The following is a 15,142-nucleotide window of genomic DNA, read 5'->3' on the forward strand; positions in this document are numbered from 1 at the left end:
ATAAGAAAAAATACTTGGAGGATAGGAATCCTCATGTATGCTGCAGGAAAAGGACCCCCGTTTCTCCACACACTGGCAGAGGGCAGGAATCTCCTCTTTCTCCAGTGCTCTTACTGCCATTTTTAGGCTGTGATAATCAGTGCTTTCAGTGTTACCGTAGCTAGAAGCTCCCACTATTCCACTGTGGTAATTCATGTCAGAAATTATTCTTACACAAACCACCATGGAAAGAAGAAAGGTGAATTAATAGTTAGGGCCTTGGCTCTGGATGTAGGAAGCAAGACTTCAATTAGCATCACTGCATACTGTCTGTATAGTCCCTGTGGCAACTCACCTCAAACTCTGCTTGGCCCAAATGAAAACATTCCCAATAATTTTATTGGAACAAAAAATTCATTCTTTACCTCGATATCTCAACTCTTGGGAAATGGAGATCCTCTTTTCTTCTCTGCATAGACTAACAGTTCTTTGGGTACAGACCCTCAGTTAACATATGTTTGCATACTTGGAATAACAAGGACTGATGCAGGCACTAGGAGTAGTATTTAGTAGTATAATACCAAGCTATTCCCCCAGTGCAAAACAATTTCAGTAACAATTTCCCTTTGGTTTCTCCTTGTAACACATGAAAAAACAAACAACAACAACAACAACAACAAAATCAACAAACCTACAAAGAGCAATGAAGAATTTCAGCATTACCTGGTACCCATGGACAAGAGTAGACTGCATCTCTTTTAAAATGTACATAAGGTACTGCACTCCTAATACTTCCATGATTTTAGTGAGGGTGTTGCGGGCAACATCCCGGATCTCCTGAAATCTGTTCCTCAGAAACAAGCAGACCTTCAGCAGGATGCTGGAAACACAGACAGGCAGTTTAGTTCACTCTCAAACACAGAACTAATTACATTGCTAGCCAAGGAGTCTACTTTCAGGGATGTTTTTACAAGCACAGACATGCTTAAAGCCAACCCCACAGGCTTTGTAGTCACATACCCATTGTCCTTCAAGAGATTTAAGAGATTTTAGAGACTGTCTTTTCCTTCTGTACACGACTCTCTCTCCAGCTCTGCTACCCCTACCTCCGCACTCTGCTTCATAGCTCTGCGCTCATTTAAGGATTTACCAACACCCTTTCAAACTTAGCTTTACAGCAGTCAAATGCAAAGGGGAATGCAACTAGGAAAACGTGCTTCCAAAAAAAAGTATTTAACACCTGTCAGAAGGCCCCTCCTGGATTTAGCCACGTGCATAACCACAGCTTAAGAAAGGTGCCTGCATTCAATCCCAGCAAATTGAACGGTATTCAAGGAGATCTTCTGGAACCTACCTTGGCAGGTTGGCTTCCATCACTTCTTGGGGAAGACACTGCATCACCCTGACCATTGCAAAAGCTAAAGGAACACGAACTACCTCATCGTCATTCACAACGCTGGATTTCACAAGCTTGTGTTCCTCATCTCTTTTAACCTTTTTAAGACAGAACAAGAGATAATACACTTGTAATATAAAAAAGTGTAACAAACAGACTTTTAAACAAATCCTGCTTTTTCTCAGCAAATCCTGCGAAGAGGCTGATATGGTAATGTGCTGTCCACTGCTAACTACATGAAAAAAACAGACAGCTAAAGGACAGGCAAGATGAATCCCTGCATGTTCAATACAGAAGCTAAGTTGGGTGCTAGCAAGTAGACAAGAACTGTTCAAGAGGCTGCACTAAACGAGCTGTTTCGCACCCACACTGACCAGAGGGTTGGTCAGCAATCTTGATGACATGCCAAATGGGATGAAGCCTCTTTCATTTTTTCAGGCAGCCTCTCTCCAGTTGTGTCATTTTTTTTTTTTTTTTTTTTTTTAATATGTTGCATTTTACCAGGGCTCTTTCCAGTATCACTTCAACCCTCACAGTAGCAGCTCAGGCCTGCAAACTGCCTTTCCAATGCCAGCTCCTTACCTTTGCAACAATTAACCTGTGCAATTTAGGCAAGATGTTGACTACAACTGTATCTTGAATATGTTTGATCAAACACTCCAGCTCTTCTTTATTTCGGGGTAAGAAAGGAACAGGTTTGGCCACTTGTTCAGTGTCTTCAGCTGTCTCAGCTGCCTGTTCAGGCTGGACCAGCGCAGGTTCTGTGGGCTGCTCAGGGATATTCTCCCCTTTATTTTCCTCAACCCCTTCCTCTTCCCCTTCGCTCTGTTCCAGCTCCATGGCTTCTTCACCCTCCACCACTGGCTCAATATCCATGTCAGCAGCTTCTGTCAAGTAATTGTCAAAAATCACAGGTAAATACAGGAGGCCACAAAAGTCAAGCCCTCAAAACAGACTCCTGTGATGGCTTTGACCTGAACAGAGCTCCTATCTACCATCAGTAACAGCAAACAATCAGTAAACACTGAGTTGTTTTACTGGGTAGAGAAACTGTGGCATGCTGGTTTCTGATAATCACCCCTCAGGGCTAGGCTTAAAGCAAAGAGTAGGCTGTTCTTTGGTTGAACTCCAGTAACAGTTTAACAAAGGTCAATGCCCTTGAACCTTAGGGAAGTGTCATTCCCTTACCTTTGGTCATTTCACAAGGCAAGAGGTTCTGACAAGCACAGCTGTGCAATGTCCTCCTTCTTGCTCAGAATACCCCACAGGCCACAGAGTAGATAACCACCATGGTGGACAAGTCAAAGATGTAATTTCTTCCCATGAAACCACAGGGAAAGCAAGGCCATAATGCATGTTGCTCAAGCTGCAGATAATAAATAGAGTGGCCAAGAGCAAGGACAAAAATGTTGCAGCAACCATTTGGGTATGTGCGGACTGTGGAGAACCTCCTAGATTAGCACAAACCCACGCTGGGCTGGTTTGGCTTACGGAGATCTGGGATAGAAAGGTAATGAGGAGGTAATTCCCCTCACCTCTCCTCACTGTGTCAGCACGTAGGAGGTCAGTCTGCATTGCTCCTGAGAAGTGAAGTTAAAACTAGCTTTCCAACATGCACATTTAAAAAAGCTGGGAGTAGCTGACCTCAAAAGTAAAAAAATGTCAATTAGCTGCACTTCAAGCAATTAAAGGGAGTGTCTCTATAACCAGCAGCAGAAAGCTCACCTTGGTTCTCAATGGTCACAAGCTGTTTTTCAAGCGTTTCATGGTCAAAGTGAAAGGCTTCCAGCACTGTCTCTAACAAGCTGCAGAAGAAACATACAAAGAGAGATTAGCTCTCCACACAAGGAAAGGCTGCATAGAATTACAGAACAGAAGATCTTAAAAATGCATTTAAAAAAATCTCAGACTCAGTGACAGTAAGGCTTGAAGAGGTTTATCTTGAAATAACTAATTAGGAAAGAAAAACTGGTTGCTTTTCAGCTAGATGCATTCTGTGGCCTAGCTCACTGTGAAACCTCACAGACAGTGGTACTGGAGCAATGGAAGTACCCAAGAGCCGGTACAACCAAGCAGGAGCAGAAATTGCTAATGCTTACAGGCACACAGTGAAACAGCATGAGAGAGAAAGCAACAACCTGTTAATCCTTCACAGCTCAGTCACACTGAATTGCAAAGCCGTGTCCACTTTCATTTAAATAAGCCCACCCCAAGGTGGGCACTCTCTCATGCCTGTGAAGAGGTTAAAATTCATGTGATGTTCCTTAAGACACTGAATTTTGGTTTAGCTTTTGGAGGAACCTATAGCAGCATTCAGTACCAGTTCACAGTACCCACCTGACTCCCAGCTTTGGATCGATCTGCCTCGTTTGCAGGACATGGATGAAATGCTTTAAGTGGTACAAATATGCTGACCATGACAGATGTTGGCAGACAGCTCCAACAACTTCAACAGAGGCTGTTACCATATTTTCATGCTGCCCAAAAAGCAGAAATACAGTTGCTGTTAGCATTCATGCATTCTGAAGTATACTCTACTCAAAGCAACAAGAGCCAGAAAAAGTAACTGTCTAGTGGGGATGGTAGGTACTCAGCTCTTTTAGGTCACTTCGCAGATTAAAAAAAAATAAAAAAAATAATCACAGCTCACAAAGCAGATTTCCAGGTATTTATTACTGCCTCAGTTACTGGGTGTACAGCCTATGCTCCCTACCACATATATTCTGCTGTTAAATAGTGACTACTTGAACAATTGAACATGATGAGAGCAGTTTGGAGACAGAGGAGAAAAAAATAAACAGATAACAAAAATGCAAATGAATACAACCCCAAGTCAAACACACACACAAAACACACACACTCACACAGAACTCCAACCCACTAACAGTACACTACAAGAAAAGTGAAAATATTACATTAAATTTAAAAGCCTACCTTAAGCATTTTTTCACTAAAAACAGCAGTAGTAGCGTAAGGCATGATGTAGTTCTGCAGGGATTTGGAAGACAGCACAAGTTTTTTTTCAGTCAGCTGTTTAGCCAGTTTCCTCAGAGCTCGTGCCCTCCTGTGGATCTGAGCCAAACACCAAAGACAGTGAATGAGGTTGCCCTTGAGTCACAGCTAGCACAAGAAAGCCCATACATGAAGGTGGCTCAATTTGAAGTAATGACAAACACAGTACGGTCATTTCCAAGAAGAGGACATGGCCTTTACAGTTACGTCTGGGTCTTCACTAGCTTTTTGCTTCAATAAATATTCCAACTCAGTGAGATATTTCACTGTGAATTCACAGGCATAAGAATGTCATATTTTCAGGTATCAGACAAGAGAGGCAACTGATACAAAATGAGAAGGCCTGATAAGTTACAAGAAGAGAATTTAGATTCAACGTATAACTGCAAATGCACCAAATGCTCTGATTGCATTTCTGGAAGCAGAAGAAATGCTGTATTTTCATTTTACAACAAGAAAAAACAGGTACCCAAGCTTTGTGCAGCATTTATATTTCAAAGGCCTGGGAATAAAAAAATAACAACACAGAAAACAACACAGAAAACACTCTGCTCCCTGTAATGTCATCTTCAGGATTCTCAGAACACTACTGCTGTCTGTGTGCTGGATCACACACAGGTTGTAAGGTGGAGATGTCTACTCAAGGAGACAAACAAGCACTTAAAAGCACTTTTTAAAGCTAAAGTAGAAAGACGTACAAAACAGTGCAGCTAAATTATGTCACCAAGGTATTTATAGATAGAAATACTAAGGAATTGTGACTTTGATTCACAATCAATGTGACTTCAATGACCACATCTCTTTTTATTTTTTAATGACATCTAATGGTATGGGTTCAATTCTTTAAAGACACAGCATAGGTGATTTGGAAAACATTACTCCACAGTAAAATGCATTTACTTTGGTAGGGAGAGGGAGGCATTAGGGAATTTGTGTTGCCTTTTACCTGCATATGTTTCATATTCTCAAAGAAGTCCATGTCAGGATCATGGCGATTGGTTAGCTGGACCAAGTCCCGGAATTCAGGATTTGATGGGAATGTTTGAATGAGGCAGGAAAGCAATGATGTATAGTCCTGCTGGATGTTCTGCAAAGAGCAAGCAGTGAAGGTTCAGCACTCCTTGGAAAGGCAGCTACACACTCCTCAGATCAGCTATGCTGTCACTTACGAAGTGTTTCGGGCCAACAGGTTCTATTCTTTGGTATCAGCAAACACAACTGTATTTTGGAATGCACATAAATTAGATTTCCCCTCCAAAGAATGAGCTACATCTGAGAAAAGCTAAACAGCAGCAAAGAAACATACAACGGAGTTCTGTAAGATTTTTGTAAGATTTCAAATGAAGGGTAATTTTCATTACAGTGGGCACCTGTATTTCTTTCTGTCTGTTGCTAGGATGAAGACTCATCTATAAAAAGTCTCATGTGCCCTGGTGTCCTAAAGACAGCTGGAGATGTTATCAGATAACAGTGCCTTACCTCAGTCTTACTCTTCAGCCCCCTTCTCACAGACTCCAGGAGAGTGTGCTGGATTAGCTCTTTGTAGTCATCTTCCGTATGGTCGATTTCTGCCAGGCGGTGGATAAAACTGGTCAAGCAAAGGCTTGCGTTGTCACTAAGAGCCATATCCCCTAGCTGAATAGATAAAGAAATAGTACAGCATGAGTCTGGGTATGACACCTTTTTCTCCTCTAAAGACTGAACTGTACCAAAGCCTGTAGTGATCCAACAATTCTATCAACCCAAAAATCTTCTCGCAGAAGTTCTACTTCCAAACTAAAGTCCACTTTTCCAAACAGAAAAAATCCTTTTAGACTCATCAGCAAGCCCACACAACCAGAACACATGGCAATAAAAAGAAAAACAGCTTGTCAAGACTGTAATACATGTACGCCTTTTGTATAGCACAAATTGATCAGACAATTCCAGGCCACCTGTTGATAGACAGGTGCACTGCACTTGGTTTAACCTTCTTGCTGCAGTGTATTTGCAGTTCGGGACAAATAGAGGAAAAGGCGAGTGGAAGAAACTTAAAAACAGGTGTTTGTGAGAAGACATGTGCTCTCTGAATGTTTTGCAGTGTCATATAAACAATCGATGGAGTGAATTTGGAAGTTAGGTTCAGTATGGAAACAGGATGCACAAAGCACATTTAGCCAACCTGGATAGTATAGAAGCAGTTGTGCATAACGGGGATCAGGAAGTTGATATCCACTGCTTGCATTTCTTTGATGTGGGCTGTGATTGACTGGAATGCTGACAGACGTACATCAAAGTTGATACCATCAAGATGCCGTTGATCAAAGGCATTCAGCTGAGAGAAAAATAAGTCATTCATGAAAAAGGCTAGAAACGTTACAACACAATGTTGAGGAAAAAAGTGAGCAAAAAAACAGAACGTACCTTAACAACATCAGTAATGTATTTCAATTCACTGTCCAAATCAGATAAAGTCTAAAAATGGGCATAAAAGAAAACAGTTTAACTGTTATAGTTTTTAGAAATTTGGAGGACTTGAGACTTTACTTTTTTTTTTTTAATCTCAAGTAGTTAAAGTGACAATATCAGTCCTGTTACAAGCTTAATAAGAGCCATTTTGCCATCACTGTCATTATTCTGTAAGTAGGAAATACGTGTGTCTTAGTTTCCTAAGTTTTTAAATATCTACATTGAGGGTTTGCTGGATTTTCCTACTGAAAAAAAAAAAAGTTATATAAGTCTCTTCAAAGAAGTATAAAACAGCCTGACTGCTAAAAATCTTTGAGAGAAGAATATGACTTAAAATCAGCTTCAGGCTGCTGAAAGCCAGTGTGCTTTATTTGGCTTCTCTTATACAACAGAACCCTGGAAATGCTCACACCAACACGGCTACAAGCCAAACGTTTTACAAGTGTTCTCACAGTTTGTTAGTGTGTACCATATGCAATTCTGTTAGTTCACTTCCACTTAACAGATGATAGAGACTGAAAAGGTTTTTAAGCTCATGTACAATAAGGATAAATCCTGGTACTTTTTTTTTTTTTGTTCTTGCTCTGTTAAAACAAGGAAAAAATACACAGAAAGACACATAAAAATGCAATACCTGAAATACCAAGCACAACTTCTGTCGAGACAGTTTGTTCTGGATGACAGAAAAAAGCTTTGCCAGAGGTTTGAGAAAGCTTGCAGGGTTTGAGCAATGTCTCAGCAAGTTCTGCACTGTTTCCAGAATGTCAATCTCTGCATCCTGAAAGAGACAGAGATTTGTCAATAACTACCAAAACCTCATGAGATTATTTGGGATATTTCCCTGGGAAGTATTTCATGACAGAGGGTGAACTTAACCTCTTTGCTGTATTTTACTCGGATCACAGATACTGAATGAGAGCAAAAAATTAGGAGGACATATACAATGCAATCATCACATCTTAGAAGCACTTACAACCTTTCAATTAGACACAAGCACAGTTAGAGAGGAGTGCTATTGCAATTAAAAATTCTTTTTTGTCTTTTCTCAGATGACTCAAAGATCAGAAAAAATAACAGCTTTAAAAAGCAGTCTTTCTTTAATCTGTGAAATGAACATTAACAGTAACATTTAATTGTATGATCTCCCTGAATAGTAATTATATATAGTTTCCTAATGATTCACAAATTTAAAAAAAAATCTGTGAACAACTAAATGACCACCTGCAAAGCAGAAACTACTGCCTAGGAGCCCTTTCCACAACCCAAAAACCTCTCATTGAGTATCTGCACTATCATTTAATGAAAAACAAGACCTAAACCTTGATCCAAGGATCCAGGCAATGAGGCTGAAAAAATGAATACATTCATTCCTATTAGATGGGACTATATGTTTGAAAACAGGGTTTGGCAGAGAGGAAAACATGACCCCAGGCTACTAAGTCTACCACTATCCTCAGTGCTTGACTTAATTAACAGTTTGCAAAGGTTTAAACCATGAAGAGCTCTGCATGCCTGAAGAATTTAGGATTTTATAGAAGTTTCAGTTTTGAGATACACCTCTGTACTCATAGGTGGGATCCTTAACAGTCAAAGGAGATTGGAATGGAAAGAGGAGATATGGCAACAGATTAATAGTGCTGTACAATGTTTGCCTTTTATCCTGCAACAGACTAATGAAGCACTGCCCATTACACAGCACGCACTACATACATACACACTCATATTCTGTCCAGATGCTATGCCTTAGAATTTGGGGTGCATGAAGTACAAGTTAAAGAGAGCAATTATTTCAAAAGCTGCAAGGAATTAGGTGAATTGACTACAGCAGCAAGGGAAGTAAGCACTGTATAAACACTTCTACAAACCTTCCCCATAAAAAGGGGCAACGATCAGCCTGGGCATAGGCATTCCTGCCAAGCATCCAGTGACCTAAACACTTCAATGCATGATGACAGGGTGCTGAGTGGACTACAAACACATTAAGACTTGATTTCAGGCTAATCATGAGAAATAGCATGTAACCAATAAGCCTTAACCACACCTTAAACAAATCTACTTTAGTAAAGTAAAAATGCATTTTCAGTGTTGAGAGGGGGGTAGTCATTTATACTTACTTGTTCCATGTTACTCTGGTGAAGGAAAGGGAGGAGGAGGCTCACAAGCACTGAATTCTGACTCTTTTCTTGTATAAATTTGCTGATCCTGCATGATAAGACAATGTAATTTACTGTTTTCTGTTGGTCCAGTCACCAGTACAAAAAACTCAGTCAGCACTATTGTTGTGTATCATGGGGTTTTGTCAGCCCATCCATCTGCATCCAGGCTAATAGTCTTCTCTACAAAACTCATGATATCAGCCCTAGTATTCAGACTGCAGTCTCTTTACCTTTTCCTATACCAAGTACCTTTTCTTATATCAAGAGGTACTGGTTTTGAGTACCAGCAACAGGAACAGCTAGAATCAATTTCTAAAAACTGTTCCACTCAGTCATCAGCAGCTTTCAAGGTCAATGACAGATGCAGGTATTTATGCTGTAAACCTAAAGTTTCAGACAATGTTTCTAATTTGCAGCCTACTATAAAAAACCTCTTTCTTCTTCCCTCTTCAAGTGTTTTGAGCTCTAAAAAATCACTTACTTGGAAAGTATATTCAGCTCTTTGCTGACTTGAGCTCTGTACTTCTTCTTTTTCACTTTCTCCACATTTAACATCATTTTGCTGAAGTACTGAAGTATGGCAGGAACATGAGGCAGAACCAAACGGCAACCTAGGGTAAGGGTCTCTGTAAAGGGTACAACAGTTAGCAGTGCTCACCTCTGTGAGAAACAAAGTCGGGGGTGGTGGGTTGTCTCGGTACAGCTGGCAAAAGGACCGAGACTGTTAATTTAAAGACAGGCTCTGTGAAGCTCTGGGGAGAAGGGAGACCAGCACAAACATACACAGACACAGCCCACATATAGTCCAGCCTGGATCGGGAACAGCCACTGGGATTACTGCTGATAACCTGGACCGGGAAGCTGTGCACGGACTGAGGTAAGGGAAACTTTAACATATCTTGCCTTGGGTTGGGTTTGGGGAGACTCTGCTGTGAATGAGTGTGAGTGTGAATGAGATGCACTTTTAGTGCGGAGCGAATGCGAAGTCCTGATCCGCGAGGCTCGGTGGTCCTGCGACGGGACAAACAAAGTCCCCTTGGCTGGAGAGGGATGAAGCGAAAGAGAGAGGGGAGAAGTGAAAGAGAGCCTCAGGGGTTTGGGCCCTTAGGTGTATGGTACCCTGAGCACAGTGAAATAAGGTGCTCGGCAGTACACCCCACCTCTGTCCTAATCCTAGGTGAAGGTGTGTGGTAACCTGTGGGTGGTGAAGTCCACAGCAGCATGTCAGGAAGAGCTGGGGATTAAGGGCTCCAAGAGTCAGCAGGGTGGGGTTGGAGACGCCGGGATTGTGCCTAAAGATAGCCCCTTGGAGAGAATGATAAGGATTTGGAAAAACAACCCAAAAACTAGGGAAAAATATTTAAAAAGATATAATTAAAAAAATGGTTAAATATTGTGTAATTGTCTGGCCTAAAAATATAATAAAAGGAACTTCAGTATTTTGGCCGAAATAGGGGTTTGATGGAAATTCAGGCTTGAAATTTGTATGTAAACAATAAGGTTCCGTTTTCAGAGGAGGAATCAAATTATGCTCCATATAACCCTAATATTGCACCAGAGGCAGCGGCAGCTGCTCCAGGAGGGGAGACAGGGACTGCGGTCAGTCTGTGGAGCTTCATTTCCACTGCTCCTTCACAGTCACTCTCCCCCCTGCTCTGCTGTGGGGTGCCAACCTTCCTAGGCTGTTCCTAGATGGGCTAACTTGTTGGGAAACGATTTGATAATGAAAATATGATAATGACTCCAGATAATCCTTTAGGAAAATTCTCTAGCATTTCACAGTTTTGCAAGATAGTTTTTACCTTGGTTTGGGGTAAGTGAATTAGAAAAAGCTATTGTAAATACATTGAAGAACTAGATAATAAGTTTGATAAGTTTGCAAAAATAGTACTCTAGAATCAAATAGTATTAATAACCTTATAAGGAGGAGTGTGCACTGTAATGAATACTAGTTGCTGTATATATGTAGATCAAATGGGATGAATTTGACTGATTTCAAAAGTATTTGGGAGAAAAAAAAAAAAAAACACAAGATCCTACACGGAGTAACTCAAGATGACACTTCCTGAGGACTTACAAAAATTTGGGAGAAACTCATTTTGTGGTTACTTGAATAGTTACTTGAATAGCTCAAACAACTATTTGTTAGTATTGTAATAATAATGGCATTGTGTATCTGTCATCTCCTGTGACACCCAAAGAATATTGCACCTTAATGTTGGAAAAACTCAAGAGTGCGGTATGCGAAGAGGTGCAAAAACAATAGGAGTAAAAAAAAGAAGAGGGGGGAATTGTGAGAAACAAAGTTGTGTTTTTGCAGTAGAAAACTAGTTTTCTGTATTCCAAGGTAGTTGTGTAGTCATAATAAGGAGAAATGCTAAGTAGGTAAGTAGACAGTAGAAGGCCTCACTGTTCCAAAATAAGGTAGAAGCTTGAGAAAAACAGGATGAGCAGTGTGAGACCACTAAAACAAAGATCACAAGTTCTCAAAACATAAGAAAGGAGAAATTAAAGGGTTGAAAAAAAAGAAAAATTGTACATATATGGTATAGAGGAGCGTTGAGTAGCTTGTGAACCTATAGCACTCAGCCAATGAGGAAACAGGGGAGGTGATCACGCGTCAGGTAATAGGGAATAAAAGGTTATGATTTGTTTACTAAAATGCACTCCTGATTGACAGGACACCCACCATTGCAATCGCAAATAAAATAGCTTCACGGAAGATCCTGTGTGAAAAAAATTATTTGAGATTTTTCTCACACCTCTGAGCTGCAAGCAGCAAAGCAAGCTCTGTGCAACATAAAGTATATTCAGCCCTACACAAACAACTGAGGAAATATAAAAAAGGACGTTTCATCAGTGGAAGAAAAATTGGTGGGAATTATGAATGTCCAGGGCTGCTGGGAACATGCACTGATACCTGCTGAGAACAAGTCTAATGTGTCTGAGCTAGGACCAGAGAAAGGACACGTAGAAAATAAAAGCTCTCCTCACAGATTTCAGTTACAGCACTAGAAGGTGCAGGCTCATCAAAAAGTACCAAGGAGGTTCCTCAAAAACACTAACTGCCTCCTAAAATGGCTGGACTCCTTATGGATGCAGTTTTCTCCATGCTCTGGACCCTGATGCTGAAATGTGAATCTCACCTGTCATCAGACAAGCAGAACTTCACACTTCTTGAGCATGTCAAGAGAAACTGGTACAGTGATTTTTCCATGGTCTCCTTCCCCGTATTCTCGCTCAGGGCAAAGACAACCTCATCATGATCTAACACCTCCTTTCAAAGCATCCAACAAGCCTCTTACAACTCTCATACGTGCGTACCTTCCATCACTTCTCCAGTGTCCGTGACAACACAGTCAGTCACATTTAAACTGGAAACCTGCTCCGTGGGTTCAAAATTGGGGCTGTTGAGAAGGCTATCAGCTATGTCCATCACAAGATTGGATGTTGCCTCAGACAAATTCTTGGCTGACAGCACAGCAAACACATTTGACAGTATGTCACACTCTGGACGATCTGGATGCTGCTTGGCCAGCAATGGGAAATATCTGAGAGAAAGATTATAAAAAAAAGTTTTGCTGAAAATTAAAGTATCAAGTGTTACAATGATTTTGTACAAAGAGTCAAAGTCATATAAAACAGATAATGACTGTCTTTTACTTCAAACAGGGAAAAACCATAAACATCACAGAAACACAGCGTCATGAAGAATAGAAAGAATGCAGCTTGAGGTCATCAAGTCTCTTTTTGTGCTTCAAGATAGCATCAACTAAACTTATTTCTTTCTCCAGAGATGTTTGTTCAAGTCTCCTGTTAGAGTCTGCTCCTATCCCAATAATCCAATACATTTTTATTTTTTTAATGCAAGTTTGCGTTCAAGTTCTTCATCATTACAAATCACAGGTCTTAGAACAGATGCTGGATATTTCAGAAAAGGAAAAGCAGGAAATCAGTGGAAAATGTAAAAATCACTCAAGACAGCAGAGATGGAATTTCTCGCAGTGTCTGCTTCAAAAAAAACTCTCTTAAAATTTTCAGTCGCAGAATCTACCACAGATTCTGTGCTGAACTTGCCCACATTCTTTCACAAAACAGAAAGAAATAGGGAATCAAAAACCACAAATGAAATTATCTTGCAAAACTGCTCCTTCCTCTCCCCACACACACCCCTCCTCCCAAGACATAAAAGTCATTGGTCAAGACACAGACATATTCTAAGTCACCTCTTCCTGATCTCTGAGCTGATTTTAGACTACAAATCTGTCTGGTTGTTCATATATAAGAAAAGCAGCCCACTAAAAATAGTGTAATTGGAATAAATTGCAAAGTTTCACAACTGCACCTGGACTGCTATCTAAAGAGTAGCAGCTCAGTGGGAAAAGATGTGTCAAAACACATCACAGTTATTCATAACTAGTTAAGAGTGGTGTTTGTTTGTTTTCTGTTTGTTTTTTTTTACAATAATTTTGTATACTCAAGAAAGTGCTCATGCTTCTTTGTGAGGAGAACACTTACCTGGGATTCTTACTCCAGGTGTGAATGAGTTTGAGCAGAAAAGTTGGAGAATACTGACTCTCTGAAGCCAACCTGCAAACCTAGAAGAGAGAAAAATCAGACACAAATGCAACACAAGTTGGTAAAGCCTCTGCAGCAAATCCTGTGGTATGAACAGCAGCAAACTCCAGTTTCCAGCATGGCTGGCTTAAAACTCATCCTTTCCACGACTTTCTGTACACATCAGTTCTACAGCCTTAAAGCACACAAATCAGACGATTCTTCTGCCAAAATCAAATCTTCATGGAGTTCACTGGCAGAAATTCCCTCTAGAGGGAGCTTCTGGATCATTCTGCAGTCCAAACTCCAGAAGCAGTGCTGTCTTTTTGACATCTAACATGAACACAGGAATTCTAACTATTTAACAACAATTCTACCTCCTGTTCAGATTTACTCAGCACTTCCAAACACAATTCTCCCTTAATTCTTTAAGTGCTTTGCTGACTCAAAACCTGAAACACATGATTGTACTGCCCTGGGATAGAAGTATATCACCTGTGTGGCACCCTGGCCTTGTTACACTGGGATAGTAGACAGTAATAAAGGACTCCAAGAACAAACCAGGAGCATACAAGCCCCTGTTGCTCTGCGCAGTGAACACAGAGCTATATGCACTGCCTGACATGACCAGCACAATTTCATTACCAATACAGTCCATTATTTCTCCCTCTCCCAATAGTGCATTTTCCCAACCAAGACGTGATCTGAATTTCTCTGGTGAAGGCCACAGTCCTGTGCTCTGTCACTGTGCTCGTATGGGACTCCTGGCATGCAGGCAGAATGCACAACCCACTGACGGACCATGCTGTGGTCTTTCCTTTCCAGCAGCAGCAAAGGCTACCTACTTTCATGTAGGTAGACTGTAGGTATTTCATGTTATCTGAAATAACTTTCAGATAGAAGAGCAGCAAAGTGTACCTAGCAGTGACCTAGAAGTACTATTTTGCTTCTGTGAAGCATCCAGGGAAGAAGTTTGCTTCTTTGGTTAAAGAACAGATCCATCCATTTTATCCAGATGAATTTATTTGTACTTTAGCCTGACTTTACTATTCCAAGACTAATCAGACGTGAGCCACAAAGCTGGCTTTCCACACACACATCAGAATACCAGCAAACGAGAGCTGGAGTTCTCTGAATGGTACAGGTTACACACAACGGATTGGAAGAAGAAGAAACACGTTACCTGAGGCCATACCACTGCATGGAAAACTGCATCAATCTCCTCCACACTAAAGCTGTAGGTCTCATAATCAGAAAAAAAATCAACCACAAGCTTGAGTCCAAGACGTCTCAAATTCTTCAGTGGATTAATCAACCGAGGTTGGACCTGTGAAAACAAACGGAACAGTAAGACCTTTGCAGAACAACCACTAACCACTTGCTCTGAAAGTAGATACAGCAATTCATTGGCCACAGATATAACCTTTATTTGAACAATCAAAATATTCTTCTGGTTTCTCCTGTAATTTTTGCACAGTAACAGTACACTTGTGCACTCACAGGTGACATGTATTGCTCTAAAAAGCGCTTGCTCCTGCAATGAGTCAGTTACAGAGAACTCCTTCAGCTAACAAAAATCCACGTTGACTACTTT

General features: G+C 40.7%; 1 protein-coding gene across 1 annotated transcript in view; it reads right to left on the reverse strand.

Moving 5' to 3' along the window:
• UTP20 (UTP20 small subunit processome component) overlaps positions 1 to 15,142 on the reverse strand; it is a 65,500-nt gene that overhangs the window by 16,876 nt on the left and 33,482 nt on the right. Inside the window, exons 28-43 of the mRNA XM_032185746.1 lie at positions 14,732 to 14,875; positions 13,510 to 13,589; positions 12,316 to 12,542; positions 9,473 to 9,617; positions 8,950 to 9,037; positions 7,470 to 7,613; positions 6,791 to 6,841; positions 6,549 to 6,701; positions 5,867 to 6,022; positions 5,334 to 5,474; positions 4,310 to 4,447; positions 3,713 to 3,852; positions 3,101 to 3,180; positions 1,958 to 2,262; positions 1,334 to 1,473; positions 703 to 859 (exon numbers count right to left, since the gene is read on the reverse strand). Coding sequence (XP_032041637.1) covers positions 703 to 859; positions 1,334 to 1,473; positions 1,958 to 2,262; positions 3,101 to 3,180; positions 3,713 to 3,852; positions 4,310 to 4,447; positions 5,334 to 5,474; positions 5,867 to 6,022; positions 6,549 to 6,701; positions 6,791 to 6,841; positions 7,470 to 7,613; positions 8,950 to 9,037; positions 9,473 to 9,617; positions 12,316 to 12,542; positions 13,510 to 13,589; positions 14,732 to 14,875 — 2,289 coding nt within the window. The remainder of the gene's footprint in view (positions 1 to 702; positions 860 to 1,333; positions 1,474 to 1,957; positions 2,263 to 3,100; positions 3,181 to 3,712; positions 3,853 to 4,309; positions 4,448 to 5,333; positions 5,475 to 5,866; positions 6,023 to 6,548; positions 6,702 to 6,790; positions 6,842 to 7,469; positions 7,614 to 8,949; positions 9,038 to 9,472; positions 9,618 to 12,315; positions 12,543 to 13,509; positions 13,590 to 14,731; positions 14,876 to 15,142) is intronic.

This window comes from Aythya fuligula, chromosome 1 (assembly GCF_009819795.1).
Source record: "Aythya fuligula isolate bAytFul2 chromosome 1, bAytFul2.pri, whole genome shotgun sequence".
NCBI classification, from domain to species: Eukaryota; Metazoa; Chordata; class Aves; order Anseriformes; family Anatidae; genus Aythya; species Aythya fuligula.